General features: G+C 36.2%; 4 protein-coding genes across 8 annotated transcripts; 3 read left to right on the top strand and 1 right to left on the bottom strand.

Moving 5' to 3' along the window:
* The first annotated feature begins 297 nt into the window (after window positions 1–297).
* LOC149718414 (serine/threonine-protein kinase VRK1-like) lies at window positions 298–7,921 on the top strand. Of its 4 annotated transcripts, none has more exons than XM_089844858.1 (12): window positions 298–515; window positions 677–776; window positions 859–1,055; window positions 1,125–1,194; window positions 1,273–1,469; window positions 2,078–2,306; window positions 2,651–2,771; window positions 3,775–4,015; window positions 4,116–4,175; window positions 4,585–4,763; window positions 6,250–6,620; window positions 6,788–7,921. In XM_089844858.1, the coding sequence occupies exons 2-12, from the start codon at window positions 716–718 to the stop codon at window positions 6,880–6,882; spliced, it is 1,821 nt and encodes a 606-aa protein (XP_089700984.1). In that variant the 5' UTR covers window positions 298–515; window positions 677–715; the 3' UTR covers window positions 6,883–7,921. The 4 variants fall into 4 exon arrangements, with proteins under 4 accessions (XP_089700984.1, XP_089700974.1, XP_089700987.1 ...); XM_089844848.1 differs by having other exon boundaries at window positions 299–515; window positions 847–1,055; XM_089844853.1 differs by lacking the exon at window positions 298–515 and adding an exon at window positions 595–617 and having other exon boundaries at window positions 847–1,055.
* A 1,942-nt stretch (window positions 7,922–9,863) lies between these two features.
* Window positions 9,864–13,384, bottom strand: LOC149718415 (uncharacterized). 2 transcript variants are annotated; one of them, XM_089844889.1, is made up of 4 exons: window positions 13,352–13,384; window positions 12,592–12,737; window positions 12,326–12,519; window positions 9,864–10,676 (listed from the first exon to the last, which is right to left on the bottom strand). In XM_089844889.1, exons 1-4 carry the CDS (start codon window positions 13,359–13,361, stop codon window positions 10,568–10,570), a joined length of 459 nt encoding a protein of 152 aa, XP_089701015.1. In that variant the 5' UTR covers window positions 13,362–13,384; the 3' UTR covers window positions 9,864–10,567. The 2 variants fall into 2 exon arrangements, with proteins under 2 accessions (XP_089701015.1, XP_089701010.1); XM_089844884.1 differs by having other exon boundaries at window positions 12,326–12,522.
* A 2,675-nt stretch (window positions 13,385–16,059) lies between these two features.
* Window positions 16,060–19,231, top strand: LOC149718416 (uncharacterized). Its single transcript, XM_089844868.1, has 3 exons — window positions 16,060–16,340; window positions 17,200–17,667; window positions 18,128–19,231. Exons 1-3 carry the CDS (start codon window positions 16,298–16,300, stop codon window positions 18,463–18,465), a joined length of 849 nt encoding a protein of 282 aa, XP_089700994.1. The 5' UTR covers window positions 16,060–16,297; the 3' UTR covers window positions 18,466–19,231.
* A 962-nt stretch (window positions 19,232–20,193) lies between these two features.
* Window positions 20,194–22,670, top strand: LOC149718417 (lys-63-specific deubiquitinase BRCC36-like). The gene is made up of 7 exons (XM_089844875.1): window positions 20,194–20,432; window positions 20,550–20,669; window positions 20,913–21,000; window positions 21,094–21,191; window positions 21,568–21,638; window positions 22,110–22,285; window positions 22,370–22,670. Exons 1-7 carry the CDS (start codon window positions 20,328–20,330, stop codon window positions 22,531–22,533), a joined length of 822 nt encoding a protein of 273 aa, XP_089701001.1. The 5' UTR covers window positions 20,194–20,327; the 3' UTR covers window positions 22,534–22,670.
* The last annotated feature ends 1,321 nt before the right edge of the window (window positions 22,671–23,991 follow it).

The raw sequence follows: 23,991 nt of genomic DNA on the forward strand, positions 1-23,991 counted from the left end.
ATATTTAACGCTAACCAAAAAACCTAATTCTACTAAATAATTATGCCTAGTAATTCTAATTTCGTACATTTCGTATTCTTATTTGGCCACGTTGAATTCGTCAAATTAGCATTTAGGATACATAGAGTAATATTACTGGTGTGTTTTAGTGGTAGCCTAGAAAATGAACTACCGAATAGCATAACCTCCTTAAATAATACTCCATGGCTATACCTATTGCCCAATGAAAATTTTGTAAAAAAATACTGCAATAACGTGTTTTATCGCATCACCTGTCGCCATCTAGGCACATCGAATATTTAGGGTGGAATTTAAAATTGGCCGAGTCTGATAGATTTCGCCGATTTTTTCGCGGTTATTATTGATGTTGTTAAGCCTAACATTTAAATTCGGATGGTGAATAGTAGGTGTTTCGGATTGCGATTAATATCAGTTTATCTCGAGTGATTTAATAGTTGACATAATCAAGAGTTCCTTGTTTTACTTTCGCTTTCACATTCCGATTCTAGTTTTGGGTAAGAGAGAATGTTTTCCTTTGTCTTTTTAAAAATTCCATGGCCATCATAGGCCTGTGTAGTGTGTATTAAAGCGGAATTCCGTTGAAACTTGAAACTCAGGTGTGGAGTTCGAATTTTGGAATCTGTAGTTTCAAATATCGGTTACGAATTAATTTTAGATTATTAAAAGACTCTAGAAGTCTGTTTTGCGGGCAAATATGCCGCCAAAAAGGGTTGACAAGGATACAGAAGTGACTGTTAATAGCAGTCGTAAAAAAGGTACGCAGCACAGTCCCATTAAACGTCTGTCGATTAGTCTTTAGTTTAACGTTTTAAATGAATCTATAAGCTCCTGTTAAAGCTACAAAGCCTAGAATAGCGGCTAATGGACATAAATTACCAGAAAGGCTTCCATTGGGAATTATTTTAAAGGATGTAACGAATCAAAGTTGGATATTGGGACCATCGATAGGGGTCGGGGGTTTCGGAGAAATTTATTTGGCTTCCGATAACGTAAATCATCCTGTTAATCCCGATGCCAGATACGTCATTAAAATTGTAAGAATTATAATTAATTATTAATTATTAATAATTATAATAATTAAAATGGGGGGGAAAAAAAATTAGGAACCTCATAAAAATGGTCCGCTCTTCACGGAAATGCACTTTTATCATAGAGTTGGTAAAGAAGAGACGAGTGAGATTAAATTAATTATTATTAATTATTATTATTAAACTTGAATTATAATTAAAAAGCATTTTCTACAATTCACAGTTGATAAATGGATTAAAGATCATAAACTAGACTATTTAGGAATGCCGAGATTTGTAAGCTCGGGATCTTTAGAACACGGAGGTGCGAGATACAGGTTTTTGGTCATGGATCGATTTGGCGAAGATTTGCAAAAAATTCTGGATAGAAATAACAAGATGTTTAGCGTTAAAAATGTTTTTGTTTTAGGAATTAGAATTGTAAGTGCTTATTTAATTTAAATTTACAGGGCCCCCAGAGGTCCTATAATTCCTATAAAATCCTATATTTTTTTTTTAAACTGTCCCTGTAAAATCCTATGAATTTGGTTAAAATCACCACGAATCCTATAAAATCCTATAAATTTGGTTAAAATCACCACGAATCCTATAAAATCCTATAAATTTGGTTAAAATCACCACGAATCCTATAAAATCCTATAAATTTGGTTAAAATCACCAAAAATCCTATAAAATCCTAAAATTTTGAAACTGTCCTATAAAATCCTATAAATTTGGTTAAAATCACCAAAAAATCCTATATTTTTAAAACTGTCCTATAAAATCCTATAAATTCGTTTAAATCACCAAAAATTCTATAATTTTGAAATTTGGCCGAATTCTAAGCAATTATTATTAAATAAAAATTAATATTTTAGTGACCTATATAATCCTATAATTCTGAAAAAAGGTCCTATAAAATCCTATATTTTCATGAAAAAAGTCCTATAATTCCTATAAATATTTTCAAAATTCGTCTGGGGGCCCTGGCTTAATTAATTAATTATCTTTAAACTCATTAAGTATTTAACGTTACGTTACGTTTTCAGATGGATATTTTGGAATACATTCACAGTTTTGGTTATATTCACGCTGACGTCAAAGCTTCCAATTTGTTATTAGGTTACGGCGCCGAAAATCAAAATAAAGTTTATCTGGTTGATTTTGGGTTAGCGTGTCGTTACATGTCAAATGACAAGCATAAAGAGTTCAAAGAGGATTTGCGTAAGGCTCATGATGGAACCATAGAGTTTACGAGTCGAGACGCGCATGTTGGTGGTATGATGATGATTCTTTGTTTGTTTGGGAAATATTTTGTTGTGATTAAAATCTCTCTTTTTTTTCTTTTTTTTGTCTTTTTTTTTCTTTTTTTTTTTCTTTTTTCTTTTTATTTTTTCTTTTTTTTTCTTTTTTTTCTTTTTTTTTCTCTTTTTTTTTTCTTTTTTTTTCTTCTTTCTTTTTTTTCTTTTTTTTTTATTTTTTTTCTTTTTTTTGTCTTTTTTTCTTTTTTTATTTTTTATTTTTTTTATTTTTTTTTTTCTTTTTTTTTTTTTTTCTTTTTTTTTCTTCTTTCTTTTTTTTTTTCTTTTTTTTTTTCTTTTTTTCTTTTTCTTTTTTTTTAGCTCATAGTAGAAGAGGTGATCTGGAAATCTTAGGTTACAATATGCTACAGTGGCTTTGTGGTCAATTACCGTGGGAAAATAATTTAAAAGATCCTGAATATGTTAGCCACGAGAAACAAGGGTGCGTTAATTGAAATTTTATAACTCTGTTGTAGCTTAGGATTGTATCAGGTCAGGGAATTAAAAATATGTAAGTCAATTAGGTCAGGGGATTAAAAATATGAGCCAATGCGTTCAGGGAACGCCAGGGAATTGAAAAATATGAGCCAATGCGTTCAGGGAACGTCAGGGTATTGAAAAATATGAGCCAATGTGTTCAGGGAAAGTCGGGGTATTGAAAAATATGAGCCAATGTGTTCAGGGAAAGTCGGGGTATTGAAAAATATGAGCCAATGTGTTCAGGGAAAGTCGGGGTATTGAAAAATATGAGCCAATGTGTTCAGGGAAAGTCGGGGAATTTTAAAACATGAGCCAATGAGTTCAGGGAACGTCGGGGAATTTTAAAACATGAGCCAATGTGTTCAGGGAAAGTCGGGGAATTTTAAAACATGAGCCAATGAGTTCAGGGAACGTCAGGGAATTTTAAAACATGAGCCAATGAGTTCAGGGAACGTCGGGGAATTGAAAAACATGAGCCAATGAGTTCAGGGAAAGTCGGGGAATTGAAAAACATGAGCCAATGAGTTCAGGGAAAGTCGGGGAATTGAAAAACATGAGCCAATGAGTTCAGGGAAAGTCGGGGAATTGAAAAACATGAGCCAATGAGTTCAGGGAAAGTCGGGGAATTGAAAAACATGAGCCAATGAGTTCAGGGAAAGTCGAGGAATTGAAAAACATGAGCCAATGAGTTCAGGGAAAGTCGGGGTAGTAACAAACATGAGCCAATGAGTTCAGGGAACGTCAGGGTAGTAACAAATGAGCCAATGAGTTCAGGGAACGTCAGGGAGTTAAAAAATATGAGCCAATGAGTTTCAGGGAAAGTACAGGTTATTAAAAGAAGCGCTAAAATATTTCCTGTGTGTATGTTTCACTACACAGATAGGTGTGATAATTAGTAAAAGAATACATAAACAATGATCACTTCACCTTCCCGGCTTTAACCTCTTGACCTATTCTGTTTAAAGGTACATGTCGAAAGTCCCGCTATTGTTACAAAAATGCTTCATTAATGACAAATATCCTAAAGCGATTATGACCTTCTTGCAATACATCTCGGGCCTTAAATTTGAAGAAGAACCCGATTACGATCTTTGTCGAAGCCTCTTCAAGGACGCCCTAAAGAAGGTCAACGCCAAAGATATGAAACTCTCATTCCCCCCGGAGGTTAAAACTACCACCAAAAGGACGAAATCACCCGCTAAGAAAGTAACTAAATTGCATGACGTAATAATAACAATTTATCCCAGCATCCTTTTCAAGATTTTCTTACGTTGGTTTGGTTACATTTTAAATCTTCGTATTTTAGGCAGCGAATGACCTTACTACTCTTAACTATCTTAACGACAATTCTAAAAAACCACCCAGTGTTAGTTTAATTATTTATTTTTAATTTTTAATCTTAACAGTTTTAATTTAATTTAATTGCATTAAAATTCATTTTTTTTTCGTTCAATTATGTTTTAATTTAATTAGCGTAGCTTATTCCTGATCAGCGCCATCTACCCATAGCGGTGACTTTGAGAACTACTGTAAGCGGTAAGCCAATCAGATGTCGCTAAAATCTGGTGACGTCACTGACTGGCACTCTCGGGTCTTACCAAAAATGAAATGACGTCACCAGATTTTAGCGACATCTGATTGGCTTACCGCTTACAGTAGTTCTCAAAGTCACCGCTATGGGTAAGGTGGCGCTGATCAGGAATAAGGCTAATTGTTTGGTCAATTTGTCTATTTTTTTTGGTCTATTTTTTTTTTTTTTTTTTTTTTCGTTTTAGCGCGCACGAACTGTGATTGCAACACCACCGAGTAGTTCGGAAGATGACGAAATAAATATTAAGGAATTACAACCCAAAAGTAGGAAGGAAACGTCATCGAGGAAGGAACGAAGACACGCAGGCGATGATGTTCATCACGGTGTTGGTGCTAAAAAGAAGAGTGCTTCCTCTAAAAACCAGTATGATCAAGCGATGTTTTAACATTTCTATAGCACCTTTTAATCTAAATGGCAATTTCACTACCTTTAAAGAGCTTTTTTAAACTAAACTGCAATTTCATTACCTTTAACGAGCTTTTTTTAAACTAAATTGCAATTTCACTACCTTTAGAGAGCTTTTTTAAATTAAACTGCAATTTCAATACCTTTAACGAGCTTTTTTTAAACTAAATTGCAACTTCATTGCCTTTAAAAAGATCTTTCAATTTAAATTGCAACTGTAACCCAAACAGCAACATAAAACCTTTCTATGGCTTTCTTAAACTAAACTGCAATACTATAACCTTGGTGTATTTTTCATAACGTAAATTGCAACATTAAAATTTCATAGTTATCAAAACCTTAGCTGCAACATTAAAATTGCATAGTTATCGTAACCTTAGCTGCAACATTAAAATTGCATAGTTATCGTAACCTTAGCTGCAACATTAAAATTGCATAGTTATCGTAACCTTAGCTGCAACATTAAAATTGCATAGTTATCGTAACCTTAGCTGCAACATTAAAATTGCATAGTTATCGTAACCTTAGCTGCAACATTAAAATTGCATAGTTATCATAACCTTATCTGCAACATTAAAATTGCATAGTTATCAAAACCTTAGCTGCAACATTAAAATTGCATAGTTATCAAAACTTTAGCTGCAACATTAAAATTTCATAGTTATCGTAACCTTAGCTGCAACATTAAAATTGCATAGTTATCGTAACCTTAGCTGCAACATTAAAATTTCATAGTTATCAAAACCTTAGCTGCAACATTAAAATTGCATAGTTATCGTAACCTTAGCTGCAACATTAAAATTTGCATAGTTATCGTAACCTTAGCTGCAACATTGAAATTGCATAGCTATCATAACCTTAGCTGCAACATTAAAATTGCATAGTTATCAAAACCTTAGCTGCAACATTGAGATTGCATAGCTGTCATAGGTACATCAAGATATTGAATAGCTTTCATAACTTAAACTGCAATACTATAACCTTTCAATAGATTTCATAATCTAAATTGCAGAAATACAGCTTTTCAATAGTTTTCATAACCTGAACTGCAACAATATAGCTTTTAAATAGTTTTCATAACCTAAATTGCAGCAATATAGCCTTTCAATAGTTTTCATAACCTGAACTGCAACAATATAGCTTTTAAATAGTTTTCATAACCTGAACTGCAACAATATAGCCTTTGAACAACTTTCTTAAACTGAACTGCAACACTAATCATTAAGAATTCTTATACCTAAACTGCAATCTCTTCATAACCTAAATTGCAACATGATCATTAAAACTGCAACACACTATTCTTTTAATAATTCTTTTGCAAGCTAAATTACACTTGTGTTCATTCAAAGTTATCTGCAACAACTAATAACGAACGCTTGAATATAACACTAACATTGCAGCACAAAGGTGCAATACGAAACTGTTTCTTTTCGTTTCGTTGCAGGAAACCTGCCGCAGTATCGCACCACGCTGCTTCTTGGTCCTCGGAAAGCGAGGAGGAAGAAGATTCGGCCAATCGCGAAACATCTTCCATAGACGCGTCAACGCACGACAGTTCCTTAGAAAACCCGACACCCGCCATGCTTGACGTCATGAAACGTAAATTGGAAATGGCCAAGGCCTCCAAAACAAAGAAAAAACTTGCTTTAAACGCATCTGATAACTATTCCGACACTTACAAGGAACAAGTAGTGCGAAAATACAAAGAAAAAAGTCCCGAACTCTTCGGCACCAACATCATCGAAGTTAAAAAATCCACCACCACCAAACGTTTACCACGATCCAAAATGGCCGCCGCTGCTGCTGCTGCAACAGGTGCTTTCAAATTACCTCATATTTAACTATTATTTTTAATTTTTTTCTCCTTTATGTAATTTTTCTTTCACGAAAAATAAAAAAAATTTACGCACGCTTGCAAAAGTTGCAGTTGCAATTACAATTTGTGCTAAGAAATTTTTCGTTTCCCGTTTTTTTTATTGCAGATACTAGTGATCGAAGACCTTTAGCGACACGAGCAGCGATGCAAGATTCTCCGTTACGGCATTACAGAGAGAATAGCTACAGTCCGGAAATCTAACAAACAAAAACAAGAGATTAATCGCTTTAAATGGTTTAATTCTAATGTGAATTCAAATTAAGGGGCAAGAATTTCCCTTATCATGAACCATAAACCAACTAAACACTTTTACGTCATCGTGATTCCGAACTGCCGATGATATGATTTTGAGAAAAATTGAAATTCGCTCTTTGCGCTTGAAAATTCGAAGTTCTTTATTGACGACTTAAAAACGATCGTAAAATGTTTCAAGTTGTTTTTCCTTTTTATCAAAATTAGTAAATTACCATTATGAACCATAAAACAAACCATTACGTCACCATGTTCAAAACTGCCGATGATTTTGAGAGAAATTCGAAGTTCGCTATTTGCGATAGAAAATTCGAAGTTCTTTATTGACGACTGCAAACGATCGTAAAATGTTCCAAGTTGTTTTCCTTTTTTATCAAAATTAGTAAATTACCATTATGAACCATAAAGCAAACCATTACGTCACCATGTTCAAAACTGCCGATGTTTTGGGAGAAATTCGAAGTTCGCTATTTGCGCTAAAAAATTCGAAGTTCTTTATTGACGACTATAAACGATCATCGTAAAATGTTGCAAGTTGTTTTCCTTTTTTATCAAAATTAGTAAATTACCATTTTGAACCATAAAGCACACCATTACGTCACCATGTTCAAAACTTCCGATGATTTTGGGAGAAATTCGCTACATGCACTAGAAAATTCGAAATTCTTTGTAAAAATTACGCATTGACGACTTAAGACTTAAAAGAGATAGTCAAATGTACTTCCAAGTTGTTTTAATCACTTAAAACTAATTAATTATTAAAGAAATCGAACTTTTAACTAAATGGGAAGGAAAACTTAGCTCGATAACATTTAACTATTTCTTTTAAGTCTTACAATGATCTTACGGACTTTCCAATTGAACTCTGACCCATTATGGACAGTGGTCATAAGCCTTTCATCTTGTAAGTCCTCATCAGTCTTCTCTTTTAATTGTTTTTTCTTAATTAGTTTTTAAATAAATTCATTTGTGAATAAAATAAAATAAACTGGAATCAGTTTCGTTTTTTTTGGTTACGTCACAATTTTGTTCTTAATAAAAAGAACATTTTTATTATTTTATATCAAGTTTCGTTTCTTAGTTTCTTTTTTATTTTAAATTACACACATTCACTTATGTTACGTCACGTAGAAGTAATTTAAATCGAGTTGGGGGAAAAAAGGGAAGCGGGACGGTACATTATCGACAAATAAACAAATACCTACGTCATGACCTTTTTTTTTTGGTTTAGAAAATAGTTAAATTAATTAAAATTCGGGAATATTAGGCTAGAAAGTTTTAATTGTAGTTAGTCCGTGGTTAATTTGGGAGAAAACCTTTATTAGTTTATTTCTATCAATGACTATATTAATTAATTAATATTGCCTTCAATTTTTGTTAATTTTTAATTAAAAATGTGCAAGGATTACTTATATATAAAACACACATAGCGGCTTTCGTCTGTCTGTCTTCTGCGTTATGTTAATTTTAATAATTTGAGATTTCAAACTTTCTCCGAGCGTGTCGGGAAAAAAATGGGGGGTAATTGTAATTAAGGGGTTAAAACTTTCAATTAGTATTCACGCAATTTATTAAAAAATGATTTTTTTTAAATTAACTCATGTCCAATTAGCTTAACATTAAAATAAGTGAAATTTCTATGGGAAACAACGGTTTTTTCTGAGCTTGCTATTGAATAATTTGAATTAGAACTCAATGTGATCTTTAAAACGCGACACATGACGTCAAAATCGGACAAGAAATACGTTAGATTAAATATCTAATTCTAAACTAGTTTTCAAAATTAGTTAATCCATCTTCACAAAAATTATGAAAATGAAAATGGAGTAACGTAACGTATGAATAAATTTTTCCCCGCTGATATCATTTTGATTAAATATATCATATCAAAAACTGCACGTTTATTAATTTATTTATTTAATTATTTTTATTTATTATCGCCGAGTAACTTGTCGCACTTCAAAAATACGCGATCGACTTCAGAAGGGGAAGATTTAATTCAAGGTGTATGAAGGAATAAGAATCATGTCCGAAAACTAGTTCATAATAGAGTAGTGGCATTACATGTTAATTTCTCATAGAACATAACATAGCCAAAGGTAGGGAGGTGCCATTACTCTATTTTCAAATTTATGGTTAAATTTTGACATAAGTAATCTGCTTTTAAAAATCTCACTCAGTTCTATTTCAAATTCGTATTAAATTAATTAAACCAGAAAACAGTTAACAAAATTTTGTCCTTTTGATATAAAATAAACATCGTCCACGATCTCAAATTGTCTGATCTGAGAGTGAAAATACTGAAATTATGAACTGAACAGTTTAAATAACTGCTAATTAAATTAAGTTAAATTTAGAGGAAATTTCAGATGATTTTCAGTCACACAGTTAAAATTCAAACCGACTAGAATATAGTCCAAAAACCCTCAGAAGATATTGGCCATCTTAAAAAAGTTAACGAACGTAAATTTCTTTTCAAAGACGACACAATTTGATAGGCGTTTCATTAATTAAAAAAAATGGGATTTGATAGGAGTTTCATTAATTAGAAAATTGGCATTATGAAAATAAACCAGCACAGCAGCCACTGTTGGTTTGTAAATTAAATTTTCAGTACAAACGCGACACGCTGACCCTTAATTTAAAGAGAGCATGAAACCCTTTAAGTTAATTTAAATTAAATCACTTAATTACCATGATAAATTGATAATGATAATTAAAAAAATTAAATCCCCACACTTGCTTCCCATAGCAGACGATTTCTTTCAAAACTACCAAAATCGAAATTCATTTCAAAGAACGATCAAATTAATTCATTAATTCACTTAATTACCATGATAATGATGATTAAAAAAAATATAAATCAAATCCCCACACTTGCTTCGCATAGCAGACGATTTCTTTCAAAACTACCAATTAATTTCAAACAAAATATTTCAAAGAACGATCGAACGAACGAACGAACCATCCACATTTAATAACCAACCATGACGTTCAAAATTAAACAAAAATCAAAATTAATTATTCCAATATGAAAAACTAATTAATTAATTAATTAAGCATACATTAAAGAGATAACGCGGCGGCGTGTAAGGCGGCGGAAAAAATACAATCTTAATATTTATAAACGCAAAATTTGGAAGATGTAAGATAAAAATTGCGAATTTCACGAGAGAAGAGAAGACAAGAGAAAATTTTTTCTTTCTTTAAAAAAATCTTTCAATCGAAATCGAAAGAGTTTAGTGTTCTTGGGATTATTATTATTATCATTTAAATTTATATCTAAAAACTTCTTGTTACTTTTTTTTTTTTTTAAATTTTTTCAAAATATACAGAAATGGATGACAAAATACAGGTGTGACAATTCATGTTTAGTTGTTTATACTTTTTGGGGGGGAATAAACGAACAAACAAACAAACATAATACAACTTTTTTTTTGGGAACTAAAATTATTTTTTCTTTTAAAGTTTGCCGTTACTAAACTGATGGAATCTTTTCTTTTTTTTTTTTTCTAATTAATTTTTCAAAAAAATAAAAATGGCGGCTGGGGGGCGGATTGATACATCAGCAGTTAAATAACCCTCCCCCCAAAAACCACCACGCAAAATTCAAAATTAAGGAAATATTTTTTTTTTAGTTATTAGTGGAACTTGATCCATTAACGGCTTGGAGTTGAAGTTGTTCAAACTGAGTTTTGTTTTTTAATAAAAAAGTGGCCAAATATTCGATCGGATTCGACGGTCTGAAATTTTTAAGATACAAGAAAAGTTGGTTGGAATGTGCCCGTAACTTCCATTTACGATAGGGTTCTCCCAATCCTGCACTAATAAATAGGCCCACAAAGGGTTCTCTCAACAACATTGCCCTAACACGGAGCTGTATTGTAGGAGTAGAAACTCGTAGCTTCCCCTCTACTAAAAAAAAAAAAGCTAGACCTTATTTGTCCATAAAAAGGGGGTATGAATTTTGACCCTCCCTCCAAACCTAGGCGAGCCAATGTAAACAATAAAGATGGCCGCGAGCTACGAACGTTCAGGAGAGTTAAGCCTCGGCCTTTTGTGTATCGAGTTTAAATTTTTATTTTTACTATTATTTCTATTTAAATTAATTATAATATGGAAAATATTCAAAGAATTAAGCCGGGAAAGAAGAAACCGATGGCTTCTTTAAAACAAGTGTTCTATAAGAGACGTCAGATTTTGTTTACATACACTAGTAGGCCTAGTCTCTACCCTTTCTACAATACACCTCTGTGATGAGGCACAGGCCGCACAGCTCAGGTTGGGATGGACGCTGGCCAAAATATTCTGTATATATCTACTTCTAGAGATCGAATTTGTGGGTGGAGTCAAAATATAAGCAGACGAATTTTCTCAATAAAGTATGCGAGGATGGGGAGAGGATGGGGAGTAAATTCGCTAACTCCGACGTTCTTATCCCATAAATCCGTTTTTGGCTTTACCTCTACATCCAACCCACCACTTAGGCCAAGTCCCTATTACCGGACAAACCATAGCTCCTCCCCTAAATGTTAGCTTTAAATGCTATTTTCATAAAAATTACTAACTTTCCCATTCACAATTATAGATATAAAGGGTTTTCTTTTTTCAGTTCCCCAGTGTTGCCAGGCTGTTGGTAAATCCAGGGATTTCAGCCTTTTTGCGTGGCTAACAGTCCAGTTGGACTCAATACTTTATCAACTTGACTGACAGAGGGCCTGACAACACTGCACTGAAGTTTACGCTGAGAGGGGGGGAAGAGAATTTTCTGTAGCCTATAGGGACTTAGCAATTCAGCCTTAACTCCGCCCCCAGCGCCGCCATTATGGTATGTTTTTAACAGAAAGCTATATAAGCCCCTCCTCCTGGTATGTATGACGTAGTAATGCCAAGCAGCGTGGGAAATAAGGCGGTGGCACAGGGCAAATGACCAGTTTAAAAATTGCCTGGACCAGTTTAAAAATTAAATCGGAGGGGGGTCAGTGGTCCACGGGACCACTAAGAAAATTCAAGGGTTTCCACTGTCCAGACATTAGCTAATATATTTTAGTTATCCACTTCTTCAATTTAGCAGACGACGCGCCCGATTCAGTGGTCATGGACCAGTTTATTTATTCCAGGCCAGAGGGGTCACTGGCCCAATGTCCAGTTTAAAAAAATCCTTATTTCCCACCCTGATGCCAAGTCCCTATTTTAGTGAAAACTATCTACATCTCCAAACACATAAAACCCAAGGGGGCCAAGGCCCTTGTGGCAGGTTAATATCCCATCCCCATTTAATTGAAATCAAAGACACCCAAACAAATTGCACTTGCATATGATATGCAATTCCCTAGGCCTACTTCCCTGCCTTAACATTAGCAACTATGAATGAAATATAGGTTTGACTTACCTTTCTTTAGCTAGAGTAGAAAGGGCTTGAAGCAAAATAGGAACGACTGTTTGGTCGAGATACTGACGAGTTGGCAATGACCCCAAATCTACTTTCGCTTTCTTGGGCGTGGGTTGCTGCGATTGTTGACTGCTATCCACAGTGGGAGTAGCACCGCTACTCGTGCTGTTTTCTTTCTCCATACTATGCACTACCTTCTATAACGAACCCAGAGCTAAGCGGCAAATCCCTTCCCAAAAAACCCTTAGGGAAAGTCAAAAATCTACCTGAACACTTTCGGTAACGGCTGCGGTAGTTTCTCCCGAGGCAGCTGGCGCTGTAGTTGCTGCTGGTGTGGTTGGTGTTTCTGTTGGTGGAGCAGCTGCGGCTTCGGAGGTTGCTGCGGGGACTTCAGTCGCTGTAGCTGTTTGTTCTAAGACATTAAATTATATTTAATACAGCCTGGATTTAATTAATTCTAATTAACAAGCGAAATTAACTAATATAAATCGCAGAATTAAATGTTATTTGCGAGGGACTTCAGTTGCTGTTTGTTCTAAGACATGAAATTATATTTAATACAGCCTGGATTTAATTTAAACTAATTAACAAGCAAAATTAGCTACTATAAATCGCAGACTTAAATGTTATTTGCGGTTATTATTTATTGATACTTTGGGGTCCCGCCTAATTCTAATTTCACCCCCGATCAAGAAAAAAAACGGAATGGATTATGGATTTTCAACTGAACAAAGAAATATTTGGTTGGCGCCAAGGCTTAGTGACAATAGAGAAAGCGCGGGCATTCCCGGCTTTTCCCTTACTTCGTCACGTATTGAGAGAGGTGACAGACAGGCGCGTATTATTAAGCCTTGGTTTTGGGCAATATTTCATTTGCAATTTTAAGAAAAACTCAGGAAAATAATAATAAGCTAATGCTTACGTCGATAACTTGCGTTACCACTAATTGTTTTCAACAAGTTTTAGAAGCTGGCCAACAATAAATGCAACTGAAAAACTACTCCGTTCTTAACACTTTTCACTCACCTTCTGCCATTTTCGAAGCCGAGAAATAGAATAGATATAATCAGGAGTTCATAATAACCCCCCTTCGGGGGGGAAGTACGAAACTTGCCATAGAGCTAATGGTAAAAATCGCGAACAACAAGATTTTGTCGTTGCGCATATAAAGGACTAGCCTGTTGATGGACATACAACTTTACAGTAGATTGTAGTAGTATCTATACTCCTTGGTTTTCGTTCAAAAACTTGGCAGGGATCTCCGTCGTTAAAAGAAAAATGGCGAGTATGTGGACGTAGAAACACGATGGAATTCTTATATTAAAGATACTGGGAATCAATTTGTCCATACCGTTTTAATTTAACCACGGAATTCTCACACATATCACAAGAAAACAATAATGACTATCGTTTAAATGTTTTGTAGAAAACTAGAAACCATCGCAAAGCCAACTTCTTAGCCAAGGCTTAATGTACACCGCGGGTCCGCGGCTGCCCGCGCGCCGCGCCTGTCACGCGACTCGCGAGCCATTTTCGCTCCCAAAATCACAAGATAAAAATAGTGCTAACCCGGAATATGGGAAATTAATGCGCGTGGGCTCTAAACATTGGGGTAACTATTTCTTTGGGAGTTAAGCGGTGTATAAATCCGCTGAGCTTTACGGCGAAACTTTGTTGTTACGGGCTTTTTAACCAGTTTCGTACTTCCCCCCCGAAGGGGGGTTATTATGAACTCCTGATATAATCTTTTCTGTCGGCATGTAGGTGTGGCAATTTCTTAACTTTCATTGGTTGTGAAAATAATAAAATCTTTTGATTGGCCAAAAATTTAGTATATACAGCCAGTAGCTTTAACCATAGCCGACTTGATCACGCATAGCAGCTACGTCTGCTTAAATATTGCTCCATAGTGGCAGATTCCTATAAACCAGTCTGGGAAATAAGGATATTTTTTAAACTAGTCCTTGGGACCAGTGACCCCCCTTTTGCAATTAATAAACTGGTCCCGAGGACCAGTAACCCCCACTTTTTGAATTAAAAAAACTAGTCCAAGCAATTAATAAACTGGTTTTGGACCAGAGGAAGTGTGCTATTTCCCAGACTGATATAAACCGCCCAAAACTCAGCCTACTGTAGGCTATTTCTGTGAAGAAAGTGCGCTCCATCAACCTCTGGTTGTATGTCCCGATATTGAAGGTTGCCAATTCTCTTTTACCCTCGAAATGGACGAAACGATCTTATTTTCTTGCCGATTGACAACAATATATTTTCAAGAATTTAAAAACTATAGGCAAACAATCTTGCTCACATGGGTTGACGAGAACGTAAATTTCCCTACTCCAATAAGGTTCAAAAGTGATTCGCTGAAAGATAGCGTCCGCGTGTCTCTTTTTAAGAAGCCAATCGCAGAGCGGGGTTTTATGACGTAAATACGTCACTTTCCAGGAACATTACTCTCTTCAAATACTGGCTTATTATTTAGTTTCTCTTCAATTAGATATTTTGAAGTAAAATTAACGGACAGTAAACGTGTGCCTTTCGTCTTTATCATGGCATATTTCCCTAATATCAAGTTCAACTCTTTTACTTTTTGTAACAGACTTTGCGTTCCGAATTTCGGAAACATAAAATTTTGCATGTAAATACCAATTTCAAAGGTGCTTTTCCTTACATATGAGACTCTGTTTTCACAGTCCGGTCACATACAACCATGATAATCGAAGTTTTGTAATTTGTAGTATGAAATAGTAAAATATTTTGAGTGTATATTTAATGGCTTACAAGTAAAGTACAATCATTTTCACAATTTTCTTGTTAACAAAGTGTAAAAAGCTTTTTAAAGGGTGGGTTAAAAGAAAAATCAGGTGCTTCTTCATTTGGACTATATAAAAAGAGGGTAGACAACTCACGGGACATACATCGTCGTCTCTGCGTATTACCATGACTCAAAAACTCTAAAGCGCAGGCGTGAAAAAGCGAGACGGAAGCGAGAAGATACAGAGAGCTTTCAGTTGGAGGAGGAGCTGAGTCTCGTGACATAATTTACGCTGCCATATAGAGTAATATTTGCTGAGGGGGGTGAGACGTCATTGGTTCTTCAGCCAATGAAATTAACAAGCCAACAGATGGAGTCACCTTCTGGTGGCTATAGAGCTCATGTTAAATTCTGCCGCCAAAATGGCGAATGGGCGGAGTTTAATGTCACCCTCCCCGTAACCGATATAACTCTATTGGTGGGTTTAAAGCAGGAATGAAGCTGAGACCACCCAATATGGCTACCAGAACAGCGGTAAGACTTGGGAGGATGTGACGCACTACTATCCTATATGGGTCAAAATGATGCGTCAAACGTTTCAATATTTTAATTCTGAACCAGATAAAGCATAATTTTAACCTCATATTTGTCAGTAAAAAATCGAGCGTTAAGCCTTGGCAAACGTATCGTGATTGCTTGAATTTCAATTTCCTATTCACTCTCTCTTTAACATATAGCTAAGTGCACTTATACTAGGTACTCGCATTTTTACCTAGATAATAACATAACCAAACTAAATCTGTAATCAATGAAATACTCCTACTTGAACTCTGCTTTGAAATGGCTACCCAGAGTAGTGGTACAGTACGGGCCTAAACCTTCCCAAATAAGTATCTGATTAAATGGGCTAAAAAATGAAAAGCGAACTGACACCGGTATTGGTATCGATGAAACTTATCGGAATGCTGGATGTTGACACAAAGGTTAAACTGAGCTTCAAAAAATGGATATTCGTGATTCTGACGTACGGGTATTTGGTGCACTGCGTGGCATATTCTATCAACTACGCTTGCAGAATAGGGAAATTAAGCGGCTTCTTTTTCAACTTCAGCGAGATTGTGCGATGCGTTACCGCAGTTGTCAGTGTGAATTATTTTTTGATTAAAAAGGGTAGTATAGGGAAGTGTACCAAAAATATAATTCATTTTCAACATGGAATGAATAGCGGAGATACGAAGCTGCTTGAAGACTCAAAACGTGGTAGGTATTGTCACCATCGAGGGGTCGGACGTTTTTGAAAAAGCATACGGGATTTCGAAATCCAATTTGATTTATTCAGATTTCGTTAGATTTCAAAATTCGAGATTTTTCCCGTGATTTTATCGGATTTTGAAATTGTTTGATATTGGATTTCGTGAATTTTCTAATGGCTTTCGTGATTTCATTACTGATTTTGCGATTTCTTTACTGATTTTGCGATTTCTTTACTGATTTCGCGATTTCTTTACTGATTTCGCGATTTCTTTACTGATTTCGCGATTTCTTCGCTGATTTCGCGATTTCTTCGCTGATTTCGTGATTTCTTCGCTGATTTCGTGATTTCTTTACTTATTTCGTGATTTCTTTACTTATTTCGTGATTTCTTTACTTATTTCGTGATTTCTTTACTTATTTCGTGATTTCTTTACTTATTTCGTGATTTCTTTACTGATTTCGTGATTTCTTTACTTATTTCGTGATTTCTTTACTGATTTTGCGATTTCGTTACTGATTTTGCGATCTCGTTACTGATTTTGCGATTTCGTTACTGATTTCGGATTTTTTATGGTATTTCGAAATCCGCAAAAATACTTTTGATTTATTTTCGGAATTCTGATTTTGTTATTGATTTCGTATTTCTTAAGTTGGATTTCGTGAATGACCGACCCCTTGGTCACCATATTGGGAAACGATTTTTGGGATAGCTTTTAGACATTGAGTTCATACAAGTTAATCATAGATAACCAAGGGTTAAGTAAAGCGTAACTGGGTGTGTAAGAGAAATAGTATTAACGGGGACAAGTAATTGGTTTGTGCGCAAGATAGACACTCAATGGTTTACAGCGCAATTATTATTTAGGTAATTCAAGAAGAAGCTTAATCATAACTAGTCTTGCTTGGATGTACTCCGCATACCGTGTCAGTATGAACTACTATTTCACACTTGGTACGGATTTAGCAGCGGATGAATACATCGACAAATATCTCTACGCGATAGCGGAACTCAAGACCAACAAATGGCTGGGTCGCTTTGTCATCATATTTGAACTTACAATATACTTGAACATAACGAACGCTCTTTTACTGACGTATGTTTACGTCACGGTTACAACTTACTCCCTAAATGGACAATGGTCATTCTTTATCGAAAATATCAAGAATGCGAAGGGATTATCTCAACATTTCCTGTGCATCACTCACACTAAATTATTAACCGCTACCAAATATTTAAATGCTACTTTCAGTATGCTCTATGCCGTATGGTTGGTTGATTGGATGGTGGCAATGGTTGTTGATGTACCACAAACTATAAAGGCCATGTGGGATGGTAAGTGACCGGCTTCGGCTCAACTAAATTTCCATCACTGCAGTATCAGTGTAGAAATTTTTATGTATTTCCAGGGCTTTTAGGTGTTTTAAGAGGGATTCGAAGGGAGAGGGAAATTGTAGTAGAGTTATAGACGTGTCATGCGCAGTAGGGTCTACGGGATTTTGAGTTTTTAGTACCTTTCAAGGCCAAATCAATGTTGATGGGGGAAGATGCGAAATTTGAGAGAAATCGGCGCGCTGTGAAATGGCTTACGTTCGGTGGGACGCAAAAATGGGGGGAGGAATACGACTTCAATTTGTCCTTGAAAACAGGAAGGCGCGCGTTTTAGACCCCCGTTAAAATAACCATCTGCGGCGCAGGCGCGTCGGAATGGACGTGAAAAGGCTCGAGCTACTCATCCCTCTTAAAACATCTAATATCCCTGATATTTCGTTCACAAATTAAAAATCTTTTTTAGACAGTTCAAGTGGAATCATATACTACAGTATTCAAGTCATAGTAACGTTCGGCGCTTCACTCATAGTTTCATTTGCCATGTCGACCATATACAGTGCCCAGTCTAAATTGATTGCAGCAGTACACTGCAGAGTAAGTAAGATGTCTTCAACTACAAGTCGAAAACGAAGATCACAGACCACCTACTATTGTGTCAAAATGACCTCCGGTTGTAGAGAGATGCAAATAATCATATTTAAGTGCTTAACCATTACTAAAAAGTTCATTTTTACCAGCTATTTCGTTCTTTTAACATATATCTTGTTCATTATTGAGGAACTAGCTAAGGAGTCCTTTTAGGAACCTTGTTTAAGTCTTAGTGAGGGCATGAATAGAGTCATTTCGGTAGAGAGAGGGGGAGTGAACTGTCTGTGTGACAAACTTATGGAACATATCTTGCTATAAAATTGTTAGCTAGCTAGGCAAGAACGGAGTAGGTGAGATGAGTAGTAGTGGCACCCATGTTATATTACCATATAGACTAGTGGCGGTAGAGAGGGGCGTAGACTGTGTATCCCACCATCTGGGAGCGTTCTTGTAAGAGGGGATACTGCGCGCTCCCAGTAGGCGGATGACACTGAGCTAAGAGATAGAAGGGTATGACGTTTGCATACGTAGTACTGCCATTACTCTATACAGTCTAGTACAATGGAAGGCAGAGAGCTGCCATTACTCTATTGTAAAAACCTTCATAAATCTTTTTTTTTTTGGAATTTTAGGATCTTCATTAGAAAATAGGTTCTATCCATTTACCAACCATTTCCAAACTTATATGTAATTTAACCACTTCCATTCGATATTGGTTTTTCCATCCATTCCCGATCCGAATATGAGATATAAGTAGGAAAACCCATCCATTCCCACGGGGTAAATAGAAATTTACCCTTTCCATGCAGCCCTCTATTCGCAAAGCAGAACTTTGTACCCCTTTGTTTACTGTTATGAAATAGCTACATAGTACAACTGAAGCCCTTAGGCATGGATGAAGGATGCGCGTGAAAAACTTTCGACGCTCAACAGGATGTGCAACTCCCTATACTAAAAAGTAGACAAGTCGATACTAGCACCGCCTGGCTACCAGCGCTGGAAACCTTCGCGGGAAAAATAAAAAATATTGGACACGAGAAAAAAAAACACGCGCTACCATCGTTTTTTTCCTTAGCGTCGTCTGCTAGAAGCAAAACAGTTTTGTTTTTTTCTTATGTCCTGTATTTTTTATTTTTCCCGCGAGGGTTTCCAGCGCTGGTAGCCAGGCGGCGCTAGTATCGACTTGTCTACTTTTAAGTATAGGGAGTTGCACATCCTACAGAGCGTCGAATGTTTTTCACGCGCATCCTTCATCCATGCCTTAAAGGCTTGTAAGAACGAGGAATCCACAGTGAGGGCATTGATACATACAACATTCCACGGTAGTTAAAACGTATTTCGAATAAATGTACATAAAACCGATGTACACGTGAAAAATAAAAGCAATTGTACTTACCGAAATATCTAATTCAATCTTCAACTTTCAACCGAAAATTTGCCTAGATTAATAATAATAGCTGAAGATATTTTCGAGACCACGAATCACGACAATGAAACCGCGGTCAATTACCCAACAGTAAGTAAAACCTGGGAACACAAATATCTGAACCACAAGTCCACAAATAAAAGGCAAAACTTCCAACTGCCAGGCCAGCAAGCATGGATGATGGACTATCAAAAGTTACGGCAAGTTCCGATTTGCGAAACTGATCTGTGCCATCGTTGATGTCTCCAGTTCAGTTCAGGTCATTCCATCGGCCCGCGTGATCGATTATGCTGTGGTTAATAGAAATTCAACAAACAAGGCTGTACATAAGGATATTTCTATTAGTAGTTAAACTAGCAACTTCGCAAGTGAGCTAAGCTATTCTCAATTATTTTTAGTAGTAACTAGTCGCTAACTAGTGGGATTTGGGGATAACAATATTTATTATTATATAAGAAAAAATATTTACTAGTCAAGACCTCAGGATTTCGATTTATTTTAATAGTCAGGGACTCGGAGCCGCGTTCCCTTGTCTTGTCACTCTTGTGACTTATGTACAGCCCTGTTAACAAATAGGTCCCCGTGGTATAAAATGCGCGTTTTATGAAATTAACAATAAAGTAGTTGACATCAGTTAATTTTAGTTAAAATGGGTACCGTAAAAGTGCTCTTATCATCTGATGTATATTTTGTTTGTCTAACGCACGCATTATCTACTGAAAGAGAAGAAGTCATGGGATTATTGATAGGCGAAGTAAATTAATAGTTACAATCTTAGAAGAATTAATTCATTTCAGTTGTTGTTTTTAACTGAAATATGGCTTTTTCTTTGCGAGAATTACAAGATTGCAACTTAAAATATTAATTGTAGGTTGATAAATATGACGTATTACGGATATCTTCTGCCGTTCTTCTAAGGCGCTCTGACAAGAAAAAGGATAGGGTAGAAATATCTCCTGAACAGCTATCAAGCGCTGTTGAATATGCTCAAATATCCTTTTTAAAACTATAGAGTAATGGCAGCACTCTGCCTTCGACTGTATTAATCTCTATGGGGAAATAACATGGGGTGCCATTAGTCTATAGAGTAATGGCAGCCCTCTGCCTTCGACTGTATTAATCTCTATGGGGAAATAACATGGGGTGCCATTAGTCTATAAATGATTGTGCACCATGAGTCGACTTCTACTGCTACTAAGTTTATTTATTAAAATTTCCTTAACAAACGTCAAACACCTTGTCAGAAAATCTGAACCGACCAATGAGAGTATTAGGATGGTACCATTCCCACCCTCACATTACCGTTTGGCCTTCCCATATTGGTACGAATCCATTGGGAGTTTGGTCTTTTTTTTTTTTTTTTTTGACCAGGGCCATCGAGATCAGATTAAGATTTAAAGTGTAATTTGGTTTAGATTTACGAACGCAAGCTTCCTACCAAATGATGGATAAATCATTTGTCGGACTAATTTTTTCCGTGTTCAATCAAGATAGCGGCAACACTAATACCAAAGTACGGCGTTGTGATTTGTGAAACAAAAAAATCACGCTAAAACCTTAAGGGGACTGTAAAGAAGGCGGGTGGGTGAAAAATATTCTAAATATGTCACAGGCACCGCACCATGTGATTCCAAGAACCAAAGACTCCATATGGACACCTAGTCCTGGTTTTTCGCAAGATTGTAGTGTCAATTCCCTGAACTTTCCGAAGTGCTAGATATCAAAATAAAACAAACTAAGGTTCTTTAAACCACGCCTCTCCTCGGTCACGTGCCTCTCCTCGGTCACGTGCCTCTGACGTATATATCAGATAATTTTACCCACCCGCCAAAGCCTTCTTTACAGTCCCTTTAATCAATTTTAAATAATTAATTTACTGTTAATTATAGACATCGTCTAATGATATTCGACTAACTTGCTTCCAATCAACAAATTCCAATCCAGAGGGAGAACAAGCCCTGTCAGTTGAATTAATCCACGTGACCTTATTCACGATACGTGTGCCAAGGCTTAACGGTCGATTTTTAACTGACAAATCTGCTTCAAAATAATGCATCGTCTGCTTCAGAATTAAAATATTGAAACGTTTCGACTCTGAAGCAAACGACGCGTCATTTTTAACCCATATTTGTCTGTTAAAAATAAAAATCGTTAAGCCTTGGCACACGTATCGGGAATGCACCTTATTCCCGATACGTGTGCCAAGGCTTAACGGCCGATTTTTCACTGACAAATCTGCTTCAAAATAATGCATCGTCTGCTTCAGAATTAAAATATTGAAACGTTTCAACTCTGAAGCAAACGACGCGTCATTTTAACCCATATTTGTCTGTTAAAAATTGTTCGTTAAGCCTTGGCACACGTATCGGGAATAATGTGCATTAAAATTAAAACCAGGAATAATTATTACAATGTGCTTTTTCCCTGTCAGATACGAAAGATTAGATATCCCAATTTTTATCGTTCCATCCAAAAAACTTAACGATCATTGCCTTGATAGTTTATTAAAATTACCGGAGATTTTATCGATTGAAGAAAAGGAAATTTTCCTGTCCACGCGTAATTATTCGAGTCAAGATTCTCTTGCCAAACTAACTAACGAAGCTGGTTAGAAACGTTTAAAATTAATTATAATTAACAATTAACCTTCCAATATCGTTAATTTTAAATTAACTATTGAATTTATTTTAGCTTATACTCGAGCTCACTGTCGTATCGTAGAAACAGTTAGTTCTCCTTTACAGCAAACGTTAATTGGAATACACGATAGAAGAGACACTGCCATATTACTTAAGAAAGAAAGATTAAACCAATTGGAAGAAACGCTCAAAAACCTTGAACCTCATTGTAATTAATTAATTAAACTTATCAATATTAATACAATATCTTAATTAAAAATTTTATTCTAGTATTGTTAAAATTTAAAATAAAATTGATGATGTCATTGTACAGTTATTTTTAATACCAAATAAAAAATGGTTTTCTAAAAAAATTCTGCAATCATTGAATGTAAAGGGGGTGTGGTTTCAGTTGGCTCCTCCCTTTTTCCCTGTAGAGAGCTTTCAGTTGGAGGAGGTGTACAGTTATTTTTAATACCCAATAAAAAATGGTTCTCTAAAAAATTCTGTAATCATTGAATGTAAAGGGGGTGTGGTTTCAGTTGGCTCCTCCCCTTTTGCCTATAGAGAGCTTGCAGTTGGAGGAGCTGTGTCTCGTTACATAATTAATTTACGCTGCCATATTTAAAGCAGGAATGAAGCTGAGACCACCAAACCAATATGGCTACCAAAAGGGGTGTGGTTTCAGTTGGCTCCTCCCCTTTTCCCTATAGAGAGCTTTCGGTTGGAGGAGGAGCTGTGTCTCGTGACATAATTAATTTACGCTGCCATATTGGTGGGTTTAAAGGCGCAGGAATGAAGCTGAGACCACCAAACCAATATGGCTACCAAAAGGGGGTGTGGTTTCAGTTGGCTCCTCCCATTTTCCCTATAGAGAGCTTTCAGTTGGAGGAGGAGCTGTGTCTCGTGACATAATTTACGCTGCCATATTGGTGAGTTTAAAGGCGCAGGAATGAAGCTGAGACCACCAAACCAATATGGCTACCAAAAGGGGTGTGGTTTCAGTTGGCTCCTCCCCTTTTCCCTATAGAGAGCTTTCGGTTGGAGGAGGAGCTGTGTCTCGTGACATAATTTACGCTGCCATATTGGTGCGTTTAAAGGCGCAGGAATGAAGCTGAGACCACCAAACCAATATGGCTACCAAAAGGAGGTGTGGTTTCAGTTGGCTCCTCCCTTTTTCCCTATAGAGAGCTTTCGGTTGGAGGAGCTGTGTCTCGTGACATAATTTACGCTGCCATATTGGTGGGTTTAAAGGCGCAGGAATGAAGCTGAGACCACCAAACCAATATGGCTACCAAAAGGGGGTGTGGTTTCAGTTGGCTCCTCCCCTTTTCCCTATAGAGACATTTCAGTTGGAGGAGGAGCTGTGTCTCGTGACATAATTTACTCTGCCATATTGGTGGTTTAAAGCAGGAATGAAGTTGAGACCACCCCCCAATATGGTTACCAGAACAGCTGCGGTAACACTTGAGAGGGTGTGACGTACTACTATCCCATCTGAAAGCTCTCTATTATGGCGGCAATTTTTGCTAGGCGTGGTTATATAACCAACCAGATCTAGCTTTGCGATAGTGTTTTGTCTGTGTGGGTGAGTTTGTAGCCAGGGGTAAACGAAAAACAAGCGTGACTAGAAACCGATTAAGATTCGCTACCACCGTGGCGCTTGCAATGTGAAAGAATTGCGAAAGCAAGTAC

Source organism: Phalangium opilio, unplaced genomic scaffold, assembly GCF_054372755.1.
Source record: "Phalangium opilio isolate 3A_F unplaced genomic scaffold, DU_Popi_V2 ptg000002l_1, whole genome shotgun sequence".
Classification (NCBI taxonomy): Eukaryota; Metazoa; Arthropoda; class Arachnida; order Opiliones; family Phalangiidae; genus Phalangium; species Phalangium opilio.